The 26754-nt window shown below is 51.0% G+C and overlaps 6 protein-coding genes across 6 annotated transcripts; 2 read left to right on the top strand and 4 right to left on the bottom strand.

Annotated features, from left to right (window-relative positions):
• Positions 1-629: 629 nt before the first annotated feature.
• Positions 630-4928, top strand: MRS44_016961 (uncharacterized protein; the record flags this gene model as incomplete). Its single annotated transcript, XM_046282488.2, has 2 exons — positions 630-1161; positions 1240-4928. The coding sequence occupies 2 exons, from the start codon at positions 630-632 to the stop codon at positions 4926-4928; spliced, it is 4221 nt and encodes a 1406-aa protein (XP_046127255.1).
• A 1101-nt stretch (positions 4929-6029) lies between these two features.
• Positions 6030-11186, bottom strand: MRS44_016960 (uncharacterized protein; the record flags this gene model as incomplete). Its single annotated transcript, XM_065617502.1, has 7 exons — positions 6030-9865; positions 10039-10234; positions 10296-10514; positions 10587-10649; positions 10701-10769; positions 10822-11041; positions 11101-11186. The coding sequence occupies 7 exons, from the start codon at positions 11184-11186 to the stop codon at positions 6030-6032; spliced, it is 4689 nt and encodes a 1562-aa protein (XP_065473574.1).
• A 3104-nt stretch (positions 11187-14290) lies between these two features.
• On the bottom strand, positions 14291-14818 carry MRS44_016959 (uncharacterized protein; the record flags this gene model as incomplete). The annotated part of the gene is made up of 1 exon (XM_065617501.1): positions 14291-14818. One exon carries the CDS (start codon positions 14816-14818, stop codon positions 14291-14293), a length of 528 nt encoding a protein of 175 aa, XP_065473573.1.
• Positions 14819-16123: 1305 nt separating this feature from the next.
• MRS44_016958 (uncharacterized protein) lies at positions 16124-17983 on the bottom strand (the record flags this gene model as incomplete). Its single annotated transcript, XM_065617500.1, has 3 exons — positions 16124-16768; positions 16821-17400; positions 17475-17983. The coding sequence occupies 3 exons, from the start codon at positions 17981-17983 to the stop codon at positions 16124-16126; spliced, it is 1734 nt and encodes a 577-aa protein (XP_065473572.1).
• A 1793-nt stretch (positions 17984-19776) lies between these two features.
• MRS44_016957 (uncharacterized protein) lies at positions 19777-20991 on the bottom strand (the record flags this gene model as incomplete). The annotated part of the gene is made up of 2 exons (XM_046271490.2): positions 19777-20820; positions 20878-20991. 2 exons carry the CDS (start codon positions 20989-20991, stop codon positions 19777-19779), a joined length of 1158 nt encoding a protein of 385 aa, XP_046127258.2.
• A 411-nt stretch (positions 20992-21402) lies between these two features.
• Positions 21403-23855, top strand: MRS44_016956 (uncharacterized protein; the record flags this gene model as incomplete). The annotated part of the gene is made up of 2 exons (XM_065617499.1): positions 21403-21856; positions 21952-23855. The coding sequence occupies 2 exons, from the start codon at positions 21403-21405 to the stop codon at positions 23853-23855; spliced, it is 2358 nt and encodes a 785-aa protein (XP_065473571.1).
• Positions 23856-26754: the final 2899 nt, after the last annotated feature.

Here is a 26754-nt window from a genome sequence, read left to right as displayed (position 1 = left end):
GGTCGTCCGAAACTTGTTGCCTAGGAAAAAGCAATAACGTCGCAACAGGATAAATGTAGTAAATCCTTCACCCAATTCGAGACGGCTTGACGACGGTATAGTTCTAAGGAAATCTCGTGCAAAACTTTTCCGTGCTCCCCAACGCTATCCGGCGCCAGGCGGAGGCCGCTCTAGGGCAGATTGAAAAGAGGTGTAGTTATGCATATTTGACAAGGCTGTTGGAAGATTGTGCTGTTGATGGCCCAGGCCACGATCTTTGGGTCCTACCTCCGTATAATCAAGCCACCAAACTTTCTTCCCTCGAGGAAAACAACTGCCGAAATTGCCCCTCATTATGATGCTGACTGTATTATACACTGCCGTGACCCCTTAAAGCCACGGTAATAGAATAGTTACCGGTGATTTCCTCTATATAAGGTGTAATTATTCGTTCATCTTCTCGTGTAGATGCGGTGGTCCCTTCCTGCATTCAGCTATTCCCTACAATACTGTCGCATAACTTAATTTACTCGTCTGCAACTAAGTTAATCGGCAGAACGTCCGTTCACTACATCACTACTATCGCATTTATCTATATCTGATAACCTATCCTTTCTATTTTCATCACCCTCGCCTTTCCCGAAACAAGCATGTCCGATAAAAAACAACCGAGACGCCGAGGGCGACCTAGAAAGGTACAGACAGAAGCAGAACGACTAGCGGCGCAACGCATACACTCGAGAACCTATTACCACCGCCGATTACAACAAGAAGATGTAGACTTGGAGCTTCGCATGAACTTTTACCAGAACGCGCCTTACACTCCAGCCACCTCGTCAGGGGAACTTGAAACGCCGCCTTCTCCTACAGCCCTAGACAGCCTCGCTATACCACCGTCGAGCAATCCCGAAGATTCTGATGATCCTGACCCTCCTTTGAACGGTGACTCCCTGTGGGATCAGGATCATGATGTCTTTCGAAATAATGACCAGAATTGTCTGTCTGATGTGGACAGCACGACCAGTCGTGCACCCGCTGCTTCGGAAGAAAATGATGAGATCTATGATACATCACTTCCAAACTGTTCAGCTGGGGAGGGAAGGCATCAGCCTGACGAAGGAATGCAGGAACTCCTAGAAGCAGTCGAGAAAAGCCTTCATTTATCCACATTACCAGCTCAAGGTATCAATGCCATTTCCCCTTGCGTCGCATCCTAGGGTTGCACTCAGGACTTGCCTTAATTACTGATTACATCTATAGCTGATGAATGCGACAATGAAAGCAATGAATGTTATAACGGCTGCGAGTCCTTCGAGCATCTTCATCAACACCGGTCCACTCCTGATGACTCAGTTCCCACACTTGAAAAGTACCTTGCCCAAGAATGGGCGGCCCACCCGAGCTGCTCAAGTCAAGAACACACAGCAGATCATGAGGAATTGGCCAAGAACGAATATCATCACTCCTGCGACTCTCTAGACGACGTTGTGGCTCGGCTGGACGGCTTAATCGATGACGACCATAGCCACCATCCACTCCCATATGTCACAGATCCTTCTTCTGATCTTCTCAATCACACCTCTCAGCCTAAGGCCGCCTACAATGGCGACACTCATCCGGCCATGGGATATTCAATGGACCCGTACTGTCATGATTATCGGGCGGCTTGTCAGATTGCGTTGGAAGGATCGCTCAGTGGCGGTGCACCGCCAAGCCTCTGCCTCCCGACAAGACACGGCTTTGACAAGCCATTTGCAAATGACCTGGTACAGAAAACCTACGATATTGATAGTATTTGCAGTTTTCCCTCTTCATTAGCTGTTGCTAAACTGGGTATTCAATGGTATCCACAGCCCTTTGCCATCTTCAACCACACCGACGATGTACATCTCAAGATCGATATCCCGAGCAACAGTTTCACCCAAACCAACTATCGCTCCCAGGAAACCTTTCAGCGACGACGACCCCTACACCATGTGCCTAACTATTGCTTTGGGCGGATCCAAGGTTTGATTGATACATTCATTTGGGTATTCTTCCCAGCTCTATGTCCCCGGCACATACCGGACAATCCACTCGAACACACCTGCCTTCCCAAGGAGCACTACTCGTGTTGGTACGACCATGTCCTATTGCCAGCTATTACTGCAGCGGTACAAGACCCAAATATACTCCAGTACATACCCAAAAGCCGCCATATCGCCCAATCTAATTCCCGCGCCCGACAAGAGGGCATCTCCACGGAACGCCTCAAGGACGGGAATGCAAATACCGACATCCTCGGCCAAGGCAGGAGGACCCACACACTCTCCTATATTCTTCAGCATAGGCACCTTGGTGCCATTTGGCAAGGGGTCCAATCTCGCGCAGCGGCATTCCCCCAATTCGCCGGCATAAGGCTGTACATGGGGGCTAAGAACCTGAAACTTGCCTACATGAATGCCGATCTCACGCAGACCATCCATGACTGGCGCAACCAATGGAATGCCGCCGTGGACCAGACATTCCTTGACCCCTGTGTTACGTACATCGACATTGGTCGTCAATATACCCCTCGAATTGGCTCCATCGCCGAGGCCAATGTGCTCTTGTGGCGGCGATGCTGTCTGAAGCGCCTTTGGCGACAGCGACAGTGTTGGAGTCGTCGTTATAATGCCACGCACTCTGCTGAACAAAGGCCAACCGAAGATCCGGAGCCACTTAAGCCTGGATCCGCTCCCCTCCGTCTCGCCGAGTACCCTAAGCTTACGATGCGTGACGCGGTGGACATGACCATCAAGCCCACGGACGGGAGCCGTGAGATCCTCGAAGGCCTCGTATACAGCCAGTTTTACAACCTCATCAAAGTTCCTTTTGACGTCGCTAAGCAATATCCATTCCAGAACCGCCAACTCGAAAAAATGGCACTAGATCCCACGTATCTAGATGATTGTGAGGGATCTACCCGCGGGAACCATGCCAACCAGGCCTCTCTCAAACTTGCCTATCGCTTGAGCAAGCTGCGTGTAAGGGCGAGCTTAGTTCCGGATGGCAGGGACGGTATCTCGGTCCCGTTCACTTACGGAGTACGAGCCGAAGATCGCGTATCTTTGGCGCTGCTCGAGCGCATCGTCTTACATCTTGACCCTTCTCAGACTACGACACAGGGAGGCTGTGAACAGCCACCCTCAAATCGGGAGGCTCCATTTTTTGCCGTTCAATCAAGAACAATGGCGCGGTTTCTGCACGGCACCATCAACAAGTATTGCTTTCTCTTCGAGTACATTAAATCGCAAACCGCAGACAGATACTCCCTACCTGAGACTATCGTCATGATCCTGGCACTCCGAAGCTTGCGTCTGAACATGTCTGGAATCATCGCCAAGGAGTCAGCACTTTGGAGAGATCGTTGGAGGTCGACCAGGCAAATCGCCACACGAGATGCTCAACGACAGTACCTCGAGATTGAACGAGAGGGCCTTGGCTTGTACAAAACTTCAAAAGACTACGGGCTAGGCTGGTGGCTCCCGGGGAAGTTTGACTGGGATAATTGGCGCTTCAAGAACGATGTTGGCGAACGACTGATGGTGGGCAACAGCATCCTGCTGGGTGAATATGGTCGCCAGTGGAAGATAATCCGGGACATCCGCGACGTCCATACGCGGATGTGGCAAGCACAGCAATGGGCCCACCACTATTCCGTACGACAGCTGCCAACGAATCGATGCGTCTGGCTTGAGTATTTGTACAGCACTGTCATTGAACTTTTCCAGTGTGACGTGTGGCTGGCCGCGAGGAAAAGTCTTCACTGGAAGAGCGGATCCGACCTCACCGATGAAGCGGCTGCTCAATTTCCTGCGTCTCAGCCTCCGCCATATTGCTATGATATCCTCCAGAGGTTTTTCCATGAGCGTCGTCGTAACATCAGTCATACCCGACCCCATTTCCTGACAGGCAACAAAATCCGCTTTCCTCACGTGTGGGACCTTGTCTGCGAACTTCTCGGGTTCGACCTCCGCGATGGCCACTTGGAACAACGGAAAGGTCTACGGTCAATACCTTACCGCATCGCTGTCAGACGTAGCATCGAGATGATCAGTGATGTGTTAGGTCATGCAGAGGCGTGCGGCTGGTTCGTGAAGCTTGGTCATCTCCTCCTTCTTACGCATTGGATCCTTCCTTGGCCTTCGAACACTGAACTCATCTCAACGACGAAGGAAAGCCAAAACAAGAACCTCAAGCGGCGACTTACCTGGGTCTCACTCATACATGTCCCATCAGAACATAGGCAGCTCCGGCGTCACCGCCATCCGGCAGTCCTAAAATGCCCTATGGAAGACGAGGATCGCTGTATTACAACGCGTGGTAGCTTGCAAAATGCATTTAACGCCGCTGCCGCCGAGCGATTTGGATCGTCTGGCTGGACACCAGATTGCGATCCCTCTGACCCTCGTTTTCACTGGACACCGGAGAGCCTTCTGCAATGCACTGGCAGGACAATATTTATAAACTCTTTCAAGATTGGCCGCGCAGTGAAGCCCGGGAGTCGCAGCGGTTTCATTTATCCGCTAGTAGAGCGAGGTCATCCGCCGGTCCTCCGTTTAGTGAATCGCATCAGAGGACGCACGCTTGAGGAGCTTGACCAGTTATTCGGCGACCTCATCATATCTGCACAGTCGGAACCCGAGTCCCAAGGAGATACAATGAACACCGGATCGCCATTGCCAGCATCCACGTCGATGGTGGATCCGGGTGCTGTCCTTGAGGTCAGTGCAGCCGGGACTCTGAACCTGGATCTGGACCGTCAATTGACATCAAACGACGATTTCATCGACTCCGCCACGGCCACGACCGACACCTCAAGTGATAGTGATATCGTCGACTCAAGCAGCGATTGGAGTCCACCAAAGAGGTTGAGGCGTGCCATGTTGTGTCGCGCAGGGATGCTGAGTGCACTTGACAAAAGGTAGTTCTTGTTGTAGTGATTGTAATTCTTCTTGGTTAAGTTTTTATGATCTCAATGAGAGGCCCCTTGGGGCCTTATATCTGTGAATGATTCCATCTAGGACTTTGAACCTTACCCAGGGGGCTGACTAATGATAGGCCGCCCCTCTGTTCATCACAGAGGGGGCATCACAACCTGTAACTGCGTCACTCCTGTAACCACTGTCAACCTATAGAAAATTGGCTGCCTGACAAAAATAACTCTGTAAAATCACCCTTTGAAAAAGTGGGCCAAAAGTTTAAATATTTTTGATTGCTTATTTTTGTCAAACAGCCAATTTTCTATAGGTTGACAGTGGTTACAGGAGTGACACAGTTACACGTTTTGATGCCCCCTCTGTGATGAACGAATGGAGGGGCACTTCGATAGAATATGCCCCCTGGGTAATCGTAGGACTTCAAACTTTAATCTTGATCCTGAAGTTAAGGGGGAACTCTCAGTTCTTCCAACGGGTTATACGGTCTGGATACTATGTCACATTCCACGGGAGATTTTGACTGCGGTGAAGCTCTTGATTCCTAACTCAATGAATGGCTGAAGCTAGTCTGTTCTGTCCTTCTTTGGCTAAGGTCGTATTTATCAGCTGTGATGGGGTTTTCCTCGCTATCTGTTTCATCCAGGTTTGATCCTCTTGGTCAGACAGCACGTGTGCTAGATCAGCCTTAGTGATACGATGTGTGTCGCATAACATTCGTGTGACCGGATGTAACTATCCGGTTTCACATCTGGCCTGTCGCATAATCCTAACGACATGAGCTTAAATAGCTGTGCCCGAACACATGGCTGTTCGATTTCTTTTGTTCTTTAGATAATTCTCATCAATTGACTGGTGCCATCAATGATCCCTGTGGAGCCAGTTGTCTGACAATGTGACATAATCCCTGACGCAGGTGATGTCTTCGACTTGATCGGCCCAACCGTGAGCGTGTCTGAGAGTTCAGATCCTAGGCCTTGCTTTGCTCTCGGCTTTCCTTCTTCAACGTCAAATGTGGTTTCTTGGGGCATGGAACGATGCTCTTTTTCCAGACGGGCCAGGATGCCACGTCCGAGCGCGGTCCTAACCCACTCACAATGTCCCCGCCGGCCCATTTTCATTTCTCGCCTGTAGGTGCCAGGCGAGATTTTTCGCCACTTCGTTCCGCCCCCTCTCCTTAGCAACCATAACGTCCATCGGCTTTATCGGTGCTTTGACCTCTACGAGGGCCTTGATGACCTCCATTTTCCCCTCCCTCGCTGCCCAATAGACGGCCGTTCTACCTTCATTGTCCGGGATAGAGGCTGACGCGCCGCGAGAGAGCAGGGATTGTGTCATCTCAGTGCGCCCCTTCTCTGCTGCGTGCGAAAGAATTGTTTGGCCACGCGAGTCTGATACATCCACACTCCCCTTCATAGTGTCGAGGAAGAAATCGAGGGTATTCTTGTCCCCTGTCTGGGCGGCTTTTACCAAATAGTCACGTGCACCGGGCCTATCTAGCCAGTCGTTGCCCTGGATTAGAGGCAAGCAGAGCTCCGCTATTGGTTGAATCTTCCGCAAAAGAGTTTGAGCGAAAAGATCGTTCAGGTCCTGTAGGTCGAGATGCGGAATCATGTGGGAAAGGTCATCCACTGACCACCCCATTTCGTGAGTCATGAGGACCAACTCGGCCGTCCCAGGCACCTTTGACATTCCACGTTCCAACAGCTCCTGTTTTTGTCGTGGAGATAAAGCTCTCAGTAGGTTGGCTGCGTCTTGCGTTCTCCTTGTCTTGACAAGAGCCGTCACAAGGTGGGGCAATATGTCGTCGTTTATCGCTTCCGTGGAGGCGCCTTTGTTAAAAAGCAGTATAGTCAAGGCGCCATCAGGGAATACATTTTCATCGGAACTGGAATGGGAGATGTGGGGTGCGGTTAGAAGATACTTCGCAGTCGCTGTGATTGGAGTCTCGCCCGAAGAGTCGGCGGAATTCACATCGGCGCCGAGGCTTACAAGAAGCCCGAACCTGTTGATGAGGTCCGCGTTTGCAATTTCGGAGGATTCAACAACTCGGCGTAGTGGTGTCATACCCTGGGTATCGCGGCAATTTATGTCTCTGAGCCTGGTGGCCAGCGCCCGATGGTTCTCATCCCAGACCCTTCGTGAAGTGGCAGCAGCGTGGAGAGGTGTGCGTCCTTGATCATCCGTCTCACTGGCGTTGGAACTGAGCTCTAGGGCAATGTGCAGTGGGAAATAGGCAGACGTAAACGCTTTGTGGAGGAAGCATGTCCCGACTTGGACTGGGGAATCCTTAAGTATCAATTTGATAGCACTTGGAAAGACGTCTTTCAAGAAGCCGTCGTTATCCAAGTCACCTCCGTCCGGCTCGTCATCGACCCAGTCGTTTTTTTTTACGTCGTCTTCGGTCAAGGGGAATACCACACTCAGATCTGAGCTGTCAGCTAGTGATATAATTGCTGAGCTGACCAACAGCTTTGATACATCCATCGAGACTTGGCCGATCAAGGTTGTGATGGTTCGTTCTCTGCTACCAATCAGGGTCCACGATGGAGCTGCACAGTTGGCCCCAAGAACTGCATAGTGTAGAGGATTCCTGCCAAAATTGTCTACCAATTTCCTGGCTGCAGGGTCCTGGCCAAGAAGGTATTTCACGAAGGCGTCCCGGCCGGCGGAGACCGCGTAGTGTATGGCTTGCCGTCCGCCTGAGTCCTTGACATCAGGTTGCCCACCAAGGTCGACAAGAGCATCGAACATGTTTTCGCTGCCAGCCGCTGCGGTTAAATGCATGACTGACCCACTATATCGGCCGAGGTGGCTCCGGAATTGCATTCCATCAACTAGTAGGTCGGGGCGCAGCTTCAGAATCCGCGCGAGATACCTGTCCTGTCGTCGGCGGATGAAACGAAGGAGCAACTTAGGCAACGCATGCTCGTGATGGCGGAGTAGGAGAGAAATGGCAACTTCGACTTCGTTATCAATTGCAACTTCGATAGCACACTTCCCCACATTATCCTCGCGTAACAGATTAGCCCCGCGAGAAATAAGATATTCCACGGCGTCCGCATGGCCGTATCGAGTTGCGGTATGTAAGGGCCTATACCGGCGGGTGAGTTGTTCCTCGGCCTTGGCTCGCTCCCTAACGACGTCTTCTCCCTTGGTGCCCGGCGCAGGATTCCGAGGGCTCCAGACCTCGACGTGGATCCAGTTAGTTCGACCGAAGACTGAACCGCCTCGCTTGTACGTCGTCAGTGGAATAAGGTCATCCGAGTCAACTGGGACCCGATGGTCACGACAGAGGGTTTCGAGAACGTCCACGTTTCCGTACATGGCCGCAATATCAACTGCGGTGAGAAGCTCACTGGCTAAAGCTTGGGTGGACTTCACTGCTTGGACATCCGGTAGTCTCTCACTTGGGTATCCACCCTTCGGCAGTAGCTGCTTCACCGCTTCCACAAGACCCAGAGCGCAACAGAATTGCAGCGGTGAAAATTCCCTGTACTGTTGGCTCGGATCCCTCAAGACCCAGAACACACCCATCCAAGTTCTCCCGGTCGGGCTCCGAAGAAATGCTGCGAAGGTAGCGTGAGCGTCCTGGTTTGGAGAGCACTGGCGAATATGATCTGGCAGGTGTTCGACAGCATATCTGAGCAATGCCCGAGGGCGACTGAAACTAACCGTGTCGGTCGCGGGTTCAACCAAAGAAAGTAGGAACCCAGTGCTGTCCGCAAACGAGATCAAGTTCTGGCAGTGCAGAGAAAGAGCTCTAGCTGCCCGAGTTGAAAGCTTTTCACTTTCGACTCCATCGAAGCTTCCGACTGAGTTCCACACCCAAGCAGAATTCGGGAAGGAAGAGTTTTGTGATTGGTCGGGTGCGAGGCCAATTATGAACTCCCTTGCAGACGAATGAACAATTGACACAATCTTATCTGCAGACTGCTTGATGATGGGTCCAACAAGCTCCGAAATGCCTCCCGTCCCGAGAATAGAGCGACTAATTTGATCGTCAAGCGCCTCAAGCGTTGCAAAGGACCCTGTTCGTCGACAAAATTGGATCGCTGCGGAGAGCTCTGCATCGCTGAGGGGACGCACGGCAAATACTACCCAGAGAAGTAGTATGGCCACCTTTTCCTGGTCGGCGGGTCCTACTTTTTCGAGCGCGTCGGAGTAAATCGACCGGAGATCGTCAGGAAGGCTACCAAGTATCCTTCGTACTTCAGCCGGCGTAGCCTCGGACTTCGTAAGGGACTCTAACGTAAGAGACGCCAGCAAGTAAACGCCCGAGCTTCGCATATCTAGCTCCTTAACTATCTTGTCTCGAAGTTCGTCTAGTCCATCTCGCCTTATGCAAAGCTTGTCAACCTTGTTTCGAATATATTTCTTGACGTTTTCCACGTGAATGCTCTCGGCGTTCATATCGATTCGCAATACAGTTCCGTGAGGCTTGAAAAGCCCGTCAATCTGGGATAGCAGAATATGCCGACTAAACAGCATAAACTTCGGGCGTGATTGCCGAGAGTTTTCCAATACCGTGCCGAGAGACCTCAGAAATTCGTGAACCGTCTCATCACACTCGTCAAGACCATCAATGATATATATTTCCTGTGAATTCGACGATGCGGACTCGAAAAAGGACCCGAGGTTGTCATAGGTCAAAGCTTGGATGAGACGAGGTGATTCACTTTCCCACCGCGATTGGCTGGTATCGCCTTCAAGCAACTGGAATAACAACGAGCCCCAGGCGGTGGATGCGTTGGCAGTTTCGTACCCCAATTGAAATGAGAAAATCAAACATCGCCGCCCTGGGCACCAGGTGCTGCTGTTCCTGAACAGCCAGTCCGCAGCAGTCGATTTTCCACTACCCGGCTCGCCAACAATGTGCAACACATGTGCGTCCTCAGAGACAAGCCAACGTTGAAAATTGGCATGTGCTGGAATCCAATCGCAGCTGCCCGCCAGGCTGTTCCTTTGGAAGCAGGAAAGATCACTTTGTCTTGGGGACTCAATCGAACTTTCGGGTGGTATCGATTGGTTTTGGTTCTAAAACGTTGACGTTAATGGATATATACATCCTGAAAGAGGGGAAAGCTCATGGTATATCTACCTGGGAATAAGGCACTTGGTCTCGTCACTGCGGGTCTGGCGGTGTTTTGAGGCGGAATGAGTCGCTGTACCGCTTTCCAGACGGCCTCAAACCGCGGATCGTCCCGCGAAAATCGACAAATTTTTCGATGATCACCCTTCATTGAGATAGGTTCCTCCTGAGATACGCCCATCGTGGCAGAATATTTTGGCACAATCTGCGGCAAATTAGGAACTTTTGGCCAGGTTCCCGCAACGGGTAAGGAAGAATATGCTCACCAGCTTGAGCCCAAAGAGTCTGTCCGACTCGTAAAAGCTCTTGATGCGGTACTTCGGTACGATTCGCGTGAAATTCTCAGCAATTTCCTGTAGGCCGTCTTCATTTATCTCTAGGGACCGCATGAGATAGTGCCGTGTCCCCGCAAATCTAGCAACCCTTGAGAGCAGTTTTCCAATGGTGGCAGATGAAGATCCACGATGGGGAGTTCCGAAGAAAACCTGGTACCATCAGTTACTACGTCAGGCTTGTCACGTGGAGAAACAAAGTTGCCGCACGCAAAGCGTACTTACAATGCCCGAAGTGCTCTCTGAGATTGATCGGTACTCATCCGCAATCGAAGCGATGATAAGAGCCTAAGGGGCTGTTAGACAAGAACTGGCTGGACGGCTAAGGTAAGATTTTACCTGCTTAACGACGATGCCTCCGAGACTATGACAGATAAAGATCAGGACGCGGTGTATCTCCTTGTGCAACTATTAACGAAATCCCCTTTGAGAAACTGGATGTCCTAGGTACGAAAGTTACCTGTTCTGCCTCTCTCTTATCTCTCAACTGTGCCAGAAGCTGACAGGAATAGTCGCGAATCTTGGAAGTGTCTGAGCTGAAGATAACGCTAGCATCGTAACCGAACGTCATTACTCTTGCACGAGGGATATGGTGGTAGAGGAGGTCCCTTGGCCAGCAAATAATATTCTTGGTCCAGGTCGAGAGTCTTCCCCCATTGAGACCGTGCACCATGACAATACTGATTGATAATCATCAGACTCTAAATTTTGTCATGTCGATAAAACAATGTCGACTTACTCGACTAAGCAGGGCCCATGCGTCGCCGTCCACGTCCCCCAGTTGCCACCTGGAGGATCAAAAATCATGAGGCCGATGTCCGACATTATGAATGTAGTGTTGATTGAAGCGGAGGTAAATGATAACGAAACTGAGAACCAAGTAAGGCCGCAAGCATCAACTCTTCTAACCGTGGTCGTGACGTGAAGTCGTGGCTTGGCTTGATGGAATTAGATCGTCAGAGACAGCAACCCCTGGGGTTGATGAATGTGACAAATTGGTGGGACTGCCTTCTTTTTCTTCTACCCCGCCTTAATACCTGTCCAGAAATTGGAGATTCTGCCTAACATTTCTGGCACCAACCAGGGACCAGTCAAACCTCGCCAGATCGTCACTCGCACAACGTAAGCTTGTCCCGATGGCCTTGGTCGCTCGGGGAGGCCATACCCTCTTCTCAGTTGTCTCAATGGAGGTACATGAGCAAAGCTATCGTGTCAGGCCCAAGTTGATCCTGGCACTCAAGACGAACCCAGGCAATAAATCGTATACCCACTGCCTTCTAAGTGTAACTAGTAACGAGTACCAAAGCCGAGCTGCAGTATTTAATGCTGGCGAGCTACCTCTATAGTTGGTCACTCAACCTTGAAGTTAGGACTGACACCTTGCTTCGGTTGGGTGATTGCGGGTCTTCGAAAGCCAAAGTGCGGGTAAGTCTGACGTACCCTCGACAGGCCATGGAGTACGTAGCTTCCCGTCTACCTGCAAGATAACATATTCTGGATCAGAGGGACAATTCTAGCTGACAGACCTGCAAGGCCAACATCCAATCATATTTGCCTTGACTGATATATATCTCAGCCGCAACGCTAACCACCCGAACGTTCATCTCATGCCGAAAAGGTGGAAAGACCTGATGCAACAATAATATGCTGGTTATAAGTCTCAAACCCGCCTCCCCAGAAAGTCAAGACCTTGAGCTTGTTCTTAATGGCCATGACCATTCTCAGCCACAGAAGCTAAGTCGGTGTGTTGGCATCCGAATATTGCATCGGCGAGGAGAAGCGCAGCCACAAGTCATAGCGGAAATGTGGCGCTCGTAGTTGGTGGGCTAGAATGCTACATAGTATAACGAACAAGCTACACGGATTAACGTCAGCGTGACGATCTGGCTGCTTCCCAAGGGATAAAGCGTTCCGCAACGCGACGGAACGCTTTGGCGCCGTTCGGTCTAGTCTCTGCTCCTCAAAGATCTGTGTAGCAAGACAAGATAATAAACTATGGATGTAAAAAATTGGTAACGTACGTGATAAGCGAGTGTTACAAACAAGCGAGTGTTACAAAAATCTCAACCCTAGTGCTACATTGGGGCAGTTATTCGACTCGAACATCAATAATGGGTTTAGGGTGTCGGATTTCGCTTGTGTTCGGGCAGACTCAGTCAATAAGATCACGTCTAGGGAACACAGCACCCCTGTCATTTCTAGGCACTAGTACGCATCGGTTTTAGATGGAGGGCTATCTGTTACAACCCCCGTCACACGAGAACTCGCCACTGCCCTTGCACGTGACCCCCAGGAAAGCAACCAATCACAAAAGGAGCGACCACCCGTTTCGCTCCAACACCCAGGAGCGACTTTTCAATGTCGCTCCCGTACAAAGAGTTGTAGTATATAGAGTCCCTCATTCGCACATTTCCTGTCAATCTAGTTCTCTAGCTTTCAATACAACTTGATTACTCAAGAATACTTCTTGATATTATCAGACGTGATTCGCCACCCTACGCTCAGTACGTTACGCCCCGTTGCAACTGCCAACATAAACCAAATCAGGTTACGGTTTACTACGTTGGGAACCTTGACCGTCACACTATCCTTGTTAAACAGCACGCTACCTCTGTTTATCTGATAAGATAGAATGGAATCCGGACATTGCAACAAATATTCATCCGGACACTTATAAACCCAAGCCTCGGAAAAACGCCTGCTCATTTCTTTTATGTAACGTACATGATAAGCGAGTGGGACAAACAAGCGAGCGTGACACCATACTGTATAACTAAAAGCAATCGATTTTATAATTTCTAAAATCCGCTACATAATTTTAAGAAGTCTAAAGAGAGGCATTTTAAGTAATTAACTTAAGATAAAACTCTACTATAATTATTTTGGAATTTTTAAAAAAGCCCTTTATAGTAAAATGGCTAAGTATACAGTGCGAAAATGTTTTCTACCATACTTACTATATAAATGTTTTTTAAAAATATAAGAAAATTCACAGAGGATATAAATTATGCGGGAAAGACTATTTATAAGTTTGAACTATATTAAATACTCGTGGAATTTTCTAAAAGTTTTTTAAGAAGTTCAATTTTATAGTGCAAATACTAAGAAAATACAACTTGTCACGCTCGCTTATTTGTCCCACTCGCTTATCATGTACGTTATCCCTTGAGCTGTGGAAAACCTCCCGCCAGGTCACGGCGGGGGGAGAGTGCAGCCAATTAAAATGCATCGGATCAAAGATACCTAATCCCCCCCCTATTTTAGCCTATGATAGAAGTACCAGCAATCTCTCGAGTTACAAATCGCTACATCACTCTGCTCACATCCCCAAATCGATTGACGCCTTCTTTTGTTGTAGCTGACCGGGGCCAAAGGCCTCCTTGCACTTCTTGACCTTGTCTACCCTAATTGAAGCCCTTTGCAAGCAAGACAATCTGATTTTTTCCCTCTTCGGACGTGCTTATGTTATGCCACGGGCGTAAATTCGTCTCCGGCTCGAAAAGTCCGCCTTGACTGGCTTTGCGGATGGAAGGTCTTGAAGACCGCGTTGTAGAGGCATTCCCTCCACTTCTTCTGGCTTATATAACGCTCCCAAGCCGGCTCCCCGTGCAGCTGTAAGAGGAAGCTATTCACTAAGACTATATCCAATAAGAAGGTCCAAGCAATAGCCTGCCCAGCGCCCCGGCGGAGAGGATGATCATAGCCTAGATATGCCCTCCTTTGTTCGCCTCGGTCAACATGATTCATTTCGTCGTTGTAGGAAGCGGCAATAGTAGGGATCGATAACTATAAGCTTGACAGGCTCACCACTAAAAAGGCGCTGTATTGGCCGTGCCATTGGGGTCTTCGTTGACGGTCTCCTCCTCCAACGATCACATCTCTCATCACCAGTAAAGACGGTTGAAAGGAGCAATACGAGGGCATTATCCTTACAAGCGATCTGATTGACCTGGAGAAGAAGAAGATAAGTTATCAGCCGAATTGTAAGGAAGAATGTCGAGTCTTCCTACCTGATTATCGGCCGTTGGGATGACCTTGATCTCATTAAATTGGAACCCTGACTTCCCTGCCTTATCGGTCTTTTTGGCGTCTGCAAGGCCTTTGTAGATGCCACAATTAGGCCGAGCTGTGCCAGTTGCACCGTGGCTGTGCTGACGAAGGGAGCGGAAGAGGTCTGGCGACGAGAAGAGGTTACCCACGAAGACGTGATACGTCGACTCCAGCAACAGGCTAATAAGGGCAATAACGACGCTTTGAGTGGAGTTTAACGCCATGATCTTATCCCCGTCTTGTGTGACGACGTGGATAACTTCCTTGACCTCGTCAACCTCGTTAGGAGCCTTCCGTTGGCTGCCTCTTCCCTCGCCTTTCCTCCCCCCTCGTTGTGATGCCGGCTTCTTCCTCTCAACACCAACTGGGCCGTATTTTGCGCCAGGTTGGTGCCAAATCCACCTCATGAAGAGGCCTAGCTGGGCAGCTATCCAGAATTTGAGACCTATGTCGATAGGCTTATTTGAGGACGTATGTGACTTGCTTATTCCTTCCGGTATATCGGATCATGCCCTCGTCTACGGCAAGATATGAGCCCGGATTATAAAGCTCTATTGTTGCAAGTTGAATATATTGAGACCACAGCTCAACGCATTGGAAGATAATAGGAAAGTCGTCATCGTCAGTGAATTTGGTATGGTCAAAAAGCCGGAGGTGACGATGAAGGAGTTAAAATCGGTCATAAGTCATAAACTTAATTATCGAGTGTTCAGGCCGCTGATCCTCTAGCTGAGAGGTCTTCTAATAGTCTTCGACTGCTATTTCGCCATGGACTCCTATATAAATAAGGATCCCAAGCCAGATATATATCTCTGCAGCCGTAGTTGGCTTCTAGGCGCGGAGGCGTGACTTTTCTGTTATTTCGTGTTCTTGGCTATCAATAACGCCGCTTTGGATGAGGCTGCTGACCCAGTCATTGGTGTACTTGACCCAGTTATTGACTAGGGAAATGGGTATAAAGTGTTGGAAAAGTATCAGCGGGCTCTGGGGCAGCTTATTGATGAGAAGCTCTCGTCGCGGCACTTGGAAGGGTTGAAAATCGAAGCCTCGGTCTTCGGCAGGCAGAAAAGCCGGTCTCCGGGTGCTATCACCCTCATGCTCTTGAAGGCTATTATCTTCATTGATAAAGCTGCTATCATCATACGCGTTGAGAGCCTCGGACGAGATCTCTATAGGTACCGATTGGGAAGTCATTGATCAATCCGAAAGAATTTCTATGAGGATGTAGATGGAATCAATCAATCTCAGAAGTTGGGGCGGATGTGGGGCTCGGTACGGTCGGGACGTTTCTGTCAGACAGTACGTGTATTCGGTCCATTGGTTGAATCAGTGTATTCGTGTTGTGTTCATGTTCTCGTTAAGTATCTGCCCCTGAAGGACCTGCTTTTAATCTCAAGATCCTTGACCCACACGTGACACCCCACATATTCAACAGTTTCCCACAGCTCAAGGGGTAGTACAATTGCTCTTTCGATAATTCTCATCAATTGACTGGTGCCATCAATGATCCCTGTGGAGCCAATTGTCTGACAATCAGTCATCTGTCGCGCCGAGCCCAACACATCCGCCCTCCTTGTCCAGGCATCCCACACCCATACACACGCACACAAAATCTCTCTCACGCACTCACGCGCACACACTAGCTTGACATGCCACCTTTCTTAGTATTTCAAGCCCCTAGGGTAATGAGTTGACTTAGTCTACAAGTTAATCTAGGGCTTTTCTCTGTTGAGAAAGGGGTCAGTTACGGTGTCCAAACACCTCTCCACCTCCAATGTCCTCTCCAGCCGCTTCAACATGTCCGTCTGCTCCCATTCTTGGAACTCATAGCCGCGCCTGCGCAGCAGCCAAGGCACCACCACATCCGCAAAGCTCAGCAGGACCAGCACGCCCGACATGCCGAGGATGAGCCCGAACCCCAGCGTGCTCAGCGACGTGTGCCCCGGCGACGTGAACTTGATTCCCCCGCACAGCGCTTTCAGAGCTTTGAACTTGTCCTTCTCCCACAAGTTGACGGCCATGCTCGGGTCGACACCAGGCGGCTTCTCCACCGTCCCAAAAACTTCCAGCTGCAGGCGTGCCAGGCCGACGGCGAACCAGTATTCTAGCTCGCGCTTCCACTGCTCGGGCTCGATCCGCACCTGCCTTCCGGCATAGAGATAGCGGCCGGCCTGCAGGGCGGAGGCGGCCGTACGTTCGCCAACGCTCTCGGGCAGCAAGGTCGTCTGGAGCAATAATTGGATCAGCATGGTTGACCTCACGATGTCCATGGCATCGTCCTCAGCCACTTCTCCGCCAAGAACGGATAGGGCGTCGGGGTAAAGAGGAGGTAGACCCCTCCCAAGACGTGCATCTGCCTGTAAGAGAGCTGCAGAGCTGTGCACGCTCGTCGCAGCCGATCATGTTGACGGCTTTGTCCATTTTGTAGGAAGTGGAGTTCCGTGTTTTCCTCCGCGCTGAGAAGAGCGGGTCGTCGTTAGGTGAAGTGAAGATGATTCCGGTGCCGGAGAGCACAACTAGGCTCACCGTGTGGTCGTCTTGGTCTTTTTGCAGAGGTGCCGCGAGCTCTACACCGCTTACTCCCGGCGGCGGTACGACTGCGTAGGCCTGAAGATCGTAATCCAGGCTGACATTGGGGTGTCGGACATACTGCGATCCTATCGGGGTGCCGTTGCTCATAAAGAAAGCATAGGTCGAGAACTCGACCAGGGCGTTGGCCGCCAGTTCCGGTGGGTTTGGAACCCGAAATCGCTCCGCATCCAGTGGCGCGCAGGTACTTCGTCGTCGCACACTCAAGCCCCGCGCAAACTTGGAGTTGATGCCCAGATCGGCAAGGGTAATGTTGCCCGAGTCCATGACAAAGGGTCGGTTCCCCGTGAGACACACATTGTCCCCGAAAGGGCACTCTGCGTCCGTTTCGGTGCGAAAGAAAAGCTCACGCGTCAGCAGCTTGTTGCAGCTCATGATTTGCCTAGACGTGCCTCGGTTGCTGTGGCAATTCCGTACGTAGTTGTCGGCATCGATGGTAGCGTTGCGAGTAAGCTCGAGACCCAAGAAATATACGTCGTTCTCCATAAATCCCCCTCGTAGGTGGTCGTCCACTGCCCGCATGTTTCAGTGATTCTGGAAACAACGGTCTGGCCCACGATGACCTGCGAGGTGAGGATACTGGCTGCGGCAAAGGCGAGAACGTGGCCTGCACTGAAGAGGCCTAGGAAGAACCCCCTCTGTGAGTCTTTGCGGGTGTTCGGCTTCAGAGAGGACGTTGAAAGGAGGCTCCAGAGAACAGCGCTGGGGGTGACGACATTGCGTATGATGACTTTGTGGCGGAGGAGAGCTGGAGCACACGCATCTTCGGCTTTGCCGCTGATGAAGCTGTGCAGTAGAAAGCGCCAGAACAGCCAGCTCCGGGTTGCCGCAAAGGTCACGAGGACGGCCAGGAAGGCCAGAAGGACAAGTGCATGGCGCGCTCGCAGTGTGAGAGTCGCGCCCAGGATGTTGCCTCGGCCATGGTCAACCCAGAAACCCACGAAGACGGCGCCCTCGCCCGCGTCGTCGTATGCTTGAGACATGGCAGCGGTTCAATACATGAAAACATGTTGAGGAGGCTGGCAGGTGAGCGAAAGACGCCATCGTGGCTTTTTTGAATCGCCCGTTGGGGGAGCCTTGCCAAGGCAGCCTACATGAAGCTATTGCGAGGGCTGAAAAACCTGGCGCCAGAAAGCGTTAGGTGCCGCAGCCACAAAAACCGCCTCTGAGGAGCCTTGTTGACATGAGCTGCGAGCATTTTTTTTTATGCACCTCCACCTTACGTAGTACTGGGTTCAGAGGATCTCGCTTCTCGGGCGGCATGGCAGTATAGGGGTAAAAAAAACCATAAGTGCCCCGTTCGGTCCGTTATTCTTTGGTTCCCCTAGCGCGTGCATTTTTCCCTTCCTGTTACACAGACACCAACGAGCAGTAGGAAAACATCCGTTGCGCTGAGCCCAATTTCTGCAAACTGGTCCGGTCCGGACTGGTTCAGCACGGTGGCTTCTGAGGTTGCAGGAGGCTGCAGGAGGTCGACATACGACGTCCGAGCTACCGCATGGAGGTTAGCCACACCGCCTTCCATTTCTGTGGGTTCCCAGGCTTACCGCCCTCGCGCGGGCAGGGAGAGGCCAGGGCGGGCAGGGAGAGGCCTGGGTGGGTGGTCAAGTATACGGTGAGGGATTGACCAGGAGCTCTAATAACCAATCGTTGATGGGAGATGGCGTCCGCGGAGCTTATCGAACAGCTTGGAAATGGCCGGAGCTAAATGACCCTGGAAGCCGTAGCCAGGCCAAAGCATTCAAGCTGCCCCACTACCTTTGTCATCTTACTTTCTTGGCATGCAGATGTTAAGAAAGTAGCCCCCTAATTACACCAATCTTCTTACCAAGTGCACCACAACAACCACAATACTGCGCTTCGCGCAGCCCACGGCGGCGGCGATGGCATCCGCCACCTCCTGCCCGCCTTTTGTCCCGGACTCTTTTGACCTGGGAATCCATACTCCTGCCAATCTCAATCGAGGAGCCCGCACCGCCCTCTTACAAAACAGCCCCGCTGTCGTGAATGGACCTGTCGGGGTCCCGCCCGCATTGAAGATAGCGTTGGTGAGATCTTTGCGCTGCTGCGATTTGGTTTCGAGGAACTGGTTCCAGAGAAATTGAGACAGCTTCTAGTCCATTATGTCACGTGTGTTGTTGGGCATGTATGGGAGAATGAGGAGTTCCAGGAGCTTTTGGAAAATTGCGGCAGTTTATCGAAGGCCCTCTTGGATCCATGTTACCGAGATTAGAATAGAGATGGATTTTCTCATAAGTTTTATCCTGAGTGACCGCTTTGTGATTTATTGGCATTCATTTAAATAGACACGATATTATCTTGAGAACCCCCGAGGCAGATTAGGCAGAGGGCAATTTGAGCGCAATTGCGCGGACGATATACCACGGCAATATAAAATACTGACTTCTGCAAAACCTGTCAGAAACGCTGTTTGATTCTACGAGGGTTTTACAGTTAGTATTAATCGATTTAGTGGTTTAGCGGGACCTTGACCATCTCTGATCGAGGCGAGCCGTGGTAATCGCGAATTTGATTGTCGCTCGTACAGCGTCCGTCTCTGGTACTCATTCCTATCCACATGACCAATCTGTGACCAATTCGCGAAGAGACTCTTCCCAGTCATCAATGTTCCCCCGGGCTCTCGCATAGCCGTACTTGAAGCCACTACATTGGCAGAACATGGAGGCGTGGATTGCGTACTGTGCAGTATACGCCGGCAGACTCACAGACGAAAAAAGGTATCGGTGCCTCAAGTTAACCAAGTCAAACCATCATACTACTCCAAATGGGACCATTCCGAGATCGTGCGTATCTGCCGCCACATGTACTTCTCTAACTTGTTGGCACACTTCACATACAGCGAATTCTCGTCATTGAATTGCCTGCAGTTGTCGAAGATGAGCTGGACGTCTTTAATGAAATCCTCAGGTGTCATGTATTGCTCTGCTTCCAGCCTGACCTCCATAGTACTAAGGTCCATTGGTGCCTTAATGACTTCGTAATAGTCGGCGACGTCGTCCTCGCTGACAGGCTGCCGGAATGGCCACGATGATTGATGGTTCTGGAGGTTATTTAAGAGATGTAGCAGCTGCTTGTAGTTCGGACCGTGGCGGGATTGCCTAGCCAGTTCGTCCATCTCAGGTGACCAGCCCGACACCCGGATTGCGTCGATGGACAGGGGGTCAATGGGAGCGAGGCCGTTCTCCCACTGTTTCGGAGGTTGATGGACCACGTGGCTCTTACTAAAAGCCCGCATTTTGGCGTGGACGCACTTCTTCTGCTTGAGGAGCATGCGGCCTACCTCCAGGTAGCGAATCCTTGGGAGCATAGAGCACTGCATAAGAGTTCCGCCCTCATAGTCTTTTATACACCCCTTCCAAATTGAGTCATCCAACGTGATCTCCTTTGTAAAACCCTGTTTCTTGAAATAGGGGATAGCCAAGTTGTCGGCATAGGTCAGGAGATGCATTATATCCGATGATGCCTTAATGTAATCCTTTAGATGCGACATGAGGTGCGCCCCGTACCCCTTGGCCTGCTCGTCTGACAAGACGGCGCAGAAGGCAATCTCGGCGAACTTGCGATGCTTGAACGGCCGGTACGTGATGCCACCTACTACTACTAGCGGCTTCCTCACAATGGCGATGGACATGTGAGCTCTATCGTAGACGAGGCGCGCGATGTAGCTCTTGGGCATCTCTGGCAGCTGCTTCTGGAAGACGCATTTCAGCCCACCCAGGACGATGAGACTCTCCCGGTCATCATCATTGTTGACGACGCGAAATTCTATTTCGCCGTTACGTTCTTCAATAACTGCGGGCTACATGGCATGTTAGTCACATTACAGGTAGAGTACAGGGTTTCAGGACGGCAATACCTTCTCGGGAAGTGGAATGGGTCCCATCCCTAGTCCCTGCTGTGCCGGAAGCGATGGTGTGAAGTCAATGCGCTTGTCGCGGCACATGGGAGTCGACGAGGAAGCACCCTCCATCACGTTAGGATTCGAGCCTTAACCAACGCAAAAATAGAAAAAATAAGGTCAGCAAAAGTGTTCCCAAGCAAGAAAGCTGACTGTAAAATTACCTCGATAGGAGTTGGACTGTTGATTTCGCTGTGGATTTGTGGGACACTGTGAATGAATGAAATTTATTACGCCGGGCAGGACCAAGCCTCAGAAGGCCAGCACACTAGACTAAATACGTTTTTGACAACTCTGACTGAGATCTCCCAAAGTGGGGACCCGCACGCTGACAAAGATCTTGCCTTAAATGATTTCCGGCGGGTAACCCCTCGCAACGTAATAGGGCTCCACTTTAATTAGGCCGAGCTTCAAACACATGTTTGCGATGCAAATTTCCACCCTTCGAAATCGATCCTCACCGAGACATCAATCCCACGCATCATGGATGGATCAAGGAGTGTAGAAGAGCTGACGAGGCTCCTACGGAAAGCTGAGCAACGTGCCGAGGAAGCGGAGAGAGAACGACAAGAGGAGCGACAACGCGCCGAGAGGGAACAGCAACGCGCCGAGAGGGAACAGCAACGCGCCGAGAGGGAACAGCAACGCGCCGAGAGGGAACAGCAACGTGCCGAGGAAGCGGAGAGAGAACGACAAGAGGAGCGACAACGCGCCGAGAGGGAACAGCAACGCGCCGAAGCGTCAGAGGAACAAACACGACTCACGACACTTGACGAGTACATCGAAGCCTGCCATACCTCCGTTTTCTCCCGATTTGCCATCGAAACAGATCCAAAACTGACCTCGAGGGGCTCCATCACAAATCCGCGTGACAAGTGGTGTCCCAAAAATCTGAGGCCATGGCCCGATTTCCTTGATCAACAGAAGCTCACCTTCGGTACACTCTACGATTCATTTCCTGCCGACCGCCGCGTTTCGAGAACCGAACTTTCCTGGCCGGCTTGGGAAATAGGATCTCTCAACGGCCGATAGCAGACGAGAAGACGCTCGAATATTTCCTGCATAATAGCGTGGAGGATCCGGTCAGGGCCATCATACAACAGCTCAAACTGGTGGAAGAGGTCAGAAGGGCCTTTCAGATCGGAGATGGTGTCGTTTTTGAGAACCATCCCCATGCCCTCAGCGACGTCGCCGAGGAAGTCGTGGACAGGGAGACCCCAGCGACACCACCACGGACGCCGGACCATCGAAGAGACCTCAACCAGCTGCGACCGGATCAAATCTGCGTCTATCGATCCGACAATACCCTGTCTTCCCGGCGCACCATGGTTTACGTTTCCGAGTATAAGCCGCCGCACAAGCTGACCGCTCCGCATCTTCGTCTCGGTCTCCGCGCCATGGACATCCACAAGGAAGTTGTGAACCGAAAGACGATTCCAACTTCTGTAGACCCTGACGCGCGTTTCCAGTACCACGCAGAGAAGCTGACGTCATCTGCCATCACGCAGACATACCATTACATGATTGAAAGTGGACTTGAATATGGGCTTTTGACTACTGGCGAGGCCATCGTGTTTCTCAAGATTGACTGGGACGAACCTGAGACGCTGTACTATCATCTAGCGGAGCCTGGTCCGGAGGTGTCAGCTCATCCAAACAACCTCCATATCTGTACGGCTGTCGGACAGTATCTTGCGTTCACCCTCATGGCTCTCGGTTCGCCAGGAGAACGACGGGAGAATGGGCAGGAGGAACGCCAAAGAGCTATGGAGAACTTGAAGACATGGGCCGAGGACTTCGAATCGACATTACGCTCTATTCCAGAAAATGAACGATCGGCGTCATCGGACTACTCACCTGGTCATGAACCCACCACCTACAAGGGCGTCGATCGGACGCCACACCTGCCCCGCAGAGGGAAACGTCGAACCGCTAAGAGCCATATTGGTAAGGGGTCGTTGAGGAAGGACGACAGACGGGAACCATCTGATGACGAGTCGGCGCCCAAGCCACCGGACACACCTACGCCAACTGGACGAAACACAAGACAAGGAACTAGGCGGAGCCAGCGACTGGCGCGACGGCCGCGCGGAGGGGGCGGTGAACAGGGTCGGCAGTACTGTACGCAGAAATGCCTTCTCGGGATGGTTGAGGGAGGTTTTCTCGACCCAAAGTGCCCCAACGTGGCACTTCACTGCAAGAGCTGTGCTCCTGCCCGCGCACGTCATCCTGTCAATCATGAGGAATGGCTTCGCCTACTCTGGAAGCAGCTGGAACAGTCTCTTGATGACGGGATCAGGCCATTGGGGGAGGGTGGTGCGCGGGGTGTGCTCTTCCAAGTGACCCTACTTGCGCATGGCTACACCTTTGTCAGCAAGGGCACGGTGCGAGCTTTCATCAAAGATCTCGAGCACGAGGCTGCTGTTTACGAGCGTCTCAAGCCTATCCAAGGCGTCTACGTGCCCGTCTTCCTTGGTGCCATTGACCTCCAGTCGATGGACAAGATTTACTACTATGACCATCGGGTCTACGTGGTGCACATGACATTTCTGTCCTGGGGAGGGTGCAGCATCGACAAAGCACAGAAAATTAGCGACATTAACAAATCACTCGAAAACGAGGCCATTCGGTCCTTGAGAGCCATGCATCGAGAGGGCGTGATCCACGAGGATGTGCGACTTGCGAACATGTTATTTAACACTGAGACCAACGGGGTTATGATGATCGACTTTGAACGGGCTTTGCTACTCGAGCCGCCTCGGCGTCCGTTGGCGCAGCTGGTGCCGAACAAGCGAGCGTGGAAGTCGGAGGCGATGGATGTCAAGAAGGTGACTGGTGATTCAAGCAAGCGAAGTCGGTCACATCGAAGCTTTTCAGAGGATATTTGGTTGGCAAAGACGGCGTTCTTAGAGTGGAATACTCACCGTGGAATATGAGTTGCGAGTGCTCCTTGTTAGCAAGTCTGAGAACAGCCGAAACGCATCATTTTCAGTCTATCGGGTAATTACAGTACCGTACAGTAACGTACTAATCAACTTTACCATCAATCACCCTCTGCACACATCTTCCTCTGGACTAAATTACGTGCGAATAATACTTGCTCTTCTCACCTCTCACTGGAAAACAACAGAAAAGTGATAAGGCTGAATGATCAATTGATAAGAAGACGAGCCATAGCTGGAGGAAGCCTTCAAGGTCTGTTTTTCCCTCTGCTGGTGGTAAGTGAAAAGGATGATGATGAACGATGGTCCAAGGGGTTCTCGTGAGCCTCTGGCCTTTTCTACGTACACAAGATTACCCTGTGGCCCAGAATGGCTTAACGTGCTTTTCCCCCAACATAATAAGCGTTATCTTTGGCTTGATTTTTTTTTTTTTTTTGAGTAAGATTAAACCTCCTCTCGTCCCTGAACGCGTTTAGCTTTAGAGCAGATTGATTACCTTTGCCTCTTCTATTTGCTCCATGCTAAGTCGGTATACCGTAGGATCTCGAGAAATTCGGACACTCTAGCGTCGCCACAAAACTCCGTATCAGCCAATTAACCAACGGTAACTAGCGGTTTGGAGGTTAAAGAGTGGAAAAGTGGAGGGGCTAGAGCGTCCGAATTTCTCAAGATCCTACGGTAGATACCGTGGTGGAAGCTGGCTTTTCTGCAGAGCGCGAACGCTTAGGCGCTTAAAGTTAAGTAAGAGCTCGTCTGTAGAGGTATCCGAACCATAGAGTACAGATGCGCTGCGGTCTTCGTTAAGGTTCTGAGCAGCCTTAACTGTACCGGGATGCAGCGCCTTCCTTGACTCGGTAGGAATCTCTAAGCCGTCAAATTTCAAGCTTGCCTGAGTAATTGCCTCGTGTCTTTATTATTTAGGCCAGTCCCTACCATTTTGATAGGCCCTAGCTCCGTGGCGGAGTGATTTATAATTACCTGCTAAGCTCTCGGGATCAATCTACGTCATAATATAACCAGGCTTCGCTCTAGACATAGATAGCTAAATAGGGTAGCTAGTATACGCCTTTAGAGTGCCTCGAATATATCTATGCCAAAACATAGGCCTTATTGTCATAGCAAGGCTCCACACGTGACGGCATGGGCTCTCCAAGGGCTATATCGGTCGTACTGGTTCATATTGGCAGGAGTGCAGGGTGTGTTCTGAGCGTAGCGAGATCATACTTCCATCTTTGTGTGGCTCATGAGGTGCATCTTGACGTAACAAAATCTTCGTCCTCTAAATTTACCCAGGAACCCTAACCCCCATGATAATTAGGCCAGTAGACCGTATGAAGTGAACACGGGGACAGAGCCGACAGTGTTGATGCACGACAAGGTAGTGCCGCGAATGATGATATGGGGAAGTCAGCATGCCTGGAGCGGACCTTCCAGCCTGACTCATACTGTATTTTGCCGGGCAAACAACATACTCAAATTAAAGCATAACATCGGTTCAATCGAGCCCTCTGCCCACTCTAGCTCTATATCCTTGCCTCATCAGCGCAATGCCCACACCATCCGCAATCCTTATCGCAAAGTCCGTGATCATCTCCGACATCTTGATACCAATTTCCGGAGCCTGACCATAGTTCTGCACCTTGGAATGCCAGTTCAAAGTGCCTGCTCGACCTCTGCTTCTGCCTTGCTTCTGATTGGTCGACTTTTGTTCCCGTTCTGCTCATGAAGGGCGTCGCGATCATTTTGATGGGCATCGCATGTCGGCTGAGGTCTAGTGCGGGATGTCCCTCAGGTAAGGGATTAAATGTCTGCTGGTCAAGAGTCGAGGCTGTGGCCCCCGACTCGGTTGGTCCCCGATGCATGGGTGAATCACGCTGGTGCTGATCCATGTGCGCTTGTGCCTTGAAGCGTTTCCCACAAGAACACTTCAAGATGGCCTGTTGCTCGAGCCGCTGACTAGCCGTCTGAGGTAGCGTATTTTCGTCTAAGGCATGTCGTTGCGAATCAGCCCGATGTTGGCGAAGAGCACTAGACGTGGCAAACGTTTTCTTGCAACATCGAAGCGTTTGATCCACATTGGGTGCCATGATCGATCCGGCTGCGGTTGCTGCAATCCATAGCATGGGGCGTGAAGGGCAAATGAAACAAGACAATGGCTCAAACAGATATGCTTGTCGCGAGATCTCCCTAAGCCTCAGCATCAAATCCTCTACCCCGCTTCAGTCATGTTTGACACGAAAGCTCGGCGCCAATCTAGGACACCGCACTTGCAGTCATGTGCACAAAGCCCTTTGTGCACATTGAGACCTCATGACACTGTGAACTCCTCGTCTCAAGTGGGGGAGACAAGAAGGTCCACTTCACAGGAACGTGATTGCTGAGGTATACCAATACATGCATGATTTAAACTCGAACGCCTTCTGACAGTTGGCAAACTGTGATTCGGTCGTATGGAGCGGCATGTGTCCTGATTTCTAAAATAGAAGAGAATTTACCAGATAATAACCCTACAGAGAGATAATCAAATCAAACCCGGTCTCCGGATACACACAACTTGTTTCGACTCAAAGCCAAGAGTCAGAAACGGCCTTGGTTTGGAGGTCAAACCCTGACCTTCGTACCATCGCTCAAGTCCCTTTAGGGATGATGGACGTTATCTCCTTTCCGGGGAAAGAGAAAACTGCGTCGATCTATTACCGTTTTTGGTTTTGATGAAAACCCCTGTCGAAGACTCTCTAAACAGCTTGATTGACCGGCTGCAGCCACGATAGGCTCGTTGTCGGGCCCGAGTCTTACGGGCGGGCGAATATGGGCACAAGCCAGGCCGGTGCCTAATTACAGGCCACTGATCAAGTCGTGGTGGGGACACATGGGTCTCAGACCTTTGGCGGTG

Source organism: Fusarium solani (genome assembly GCF_023522795.1).
Source record: "Fusarium solani strain SB1 chromosome Unknown bctg00000013, whole genome shotgun sequence".
NCBI lineage: Eukaryota > Fungi > Ascomycota > Sordariomycetes > Hypocreales > Nectriaceae > Fusarium > Fusarium solani.
The sequence above is the reverse complement of the archived record's forward strand: the minus strand, read 5'-3'. Positions and strand labels throughout refer to the sequence as shown.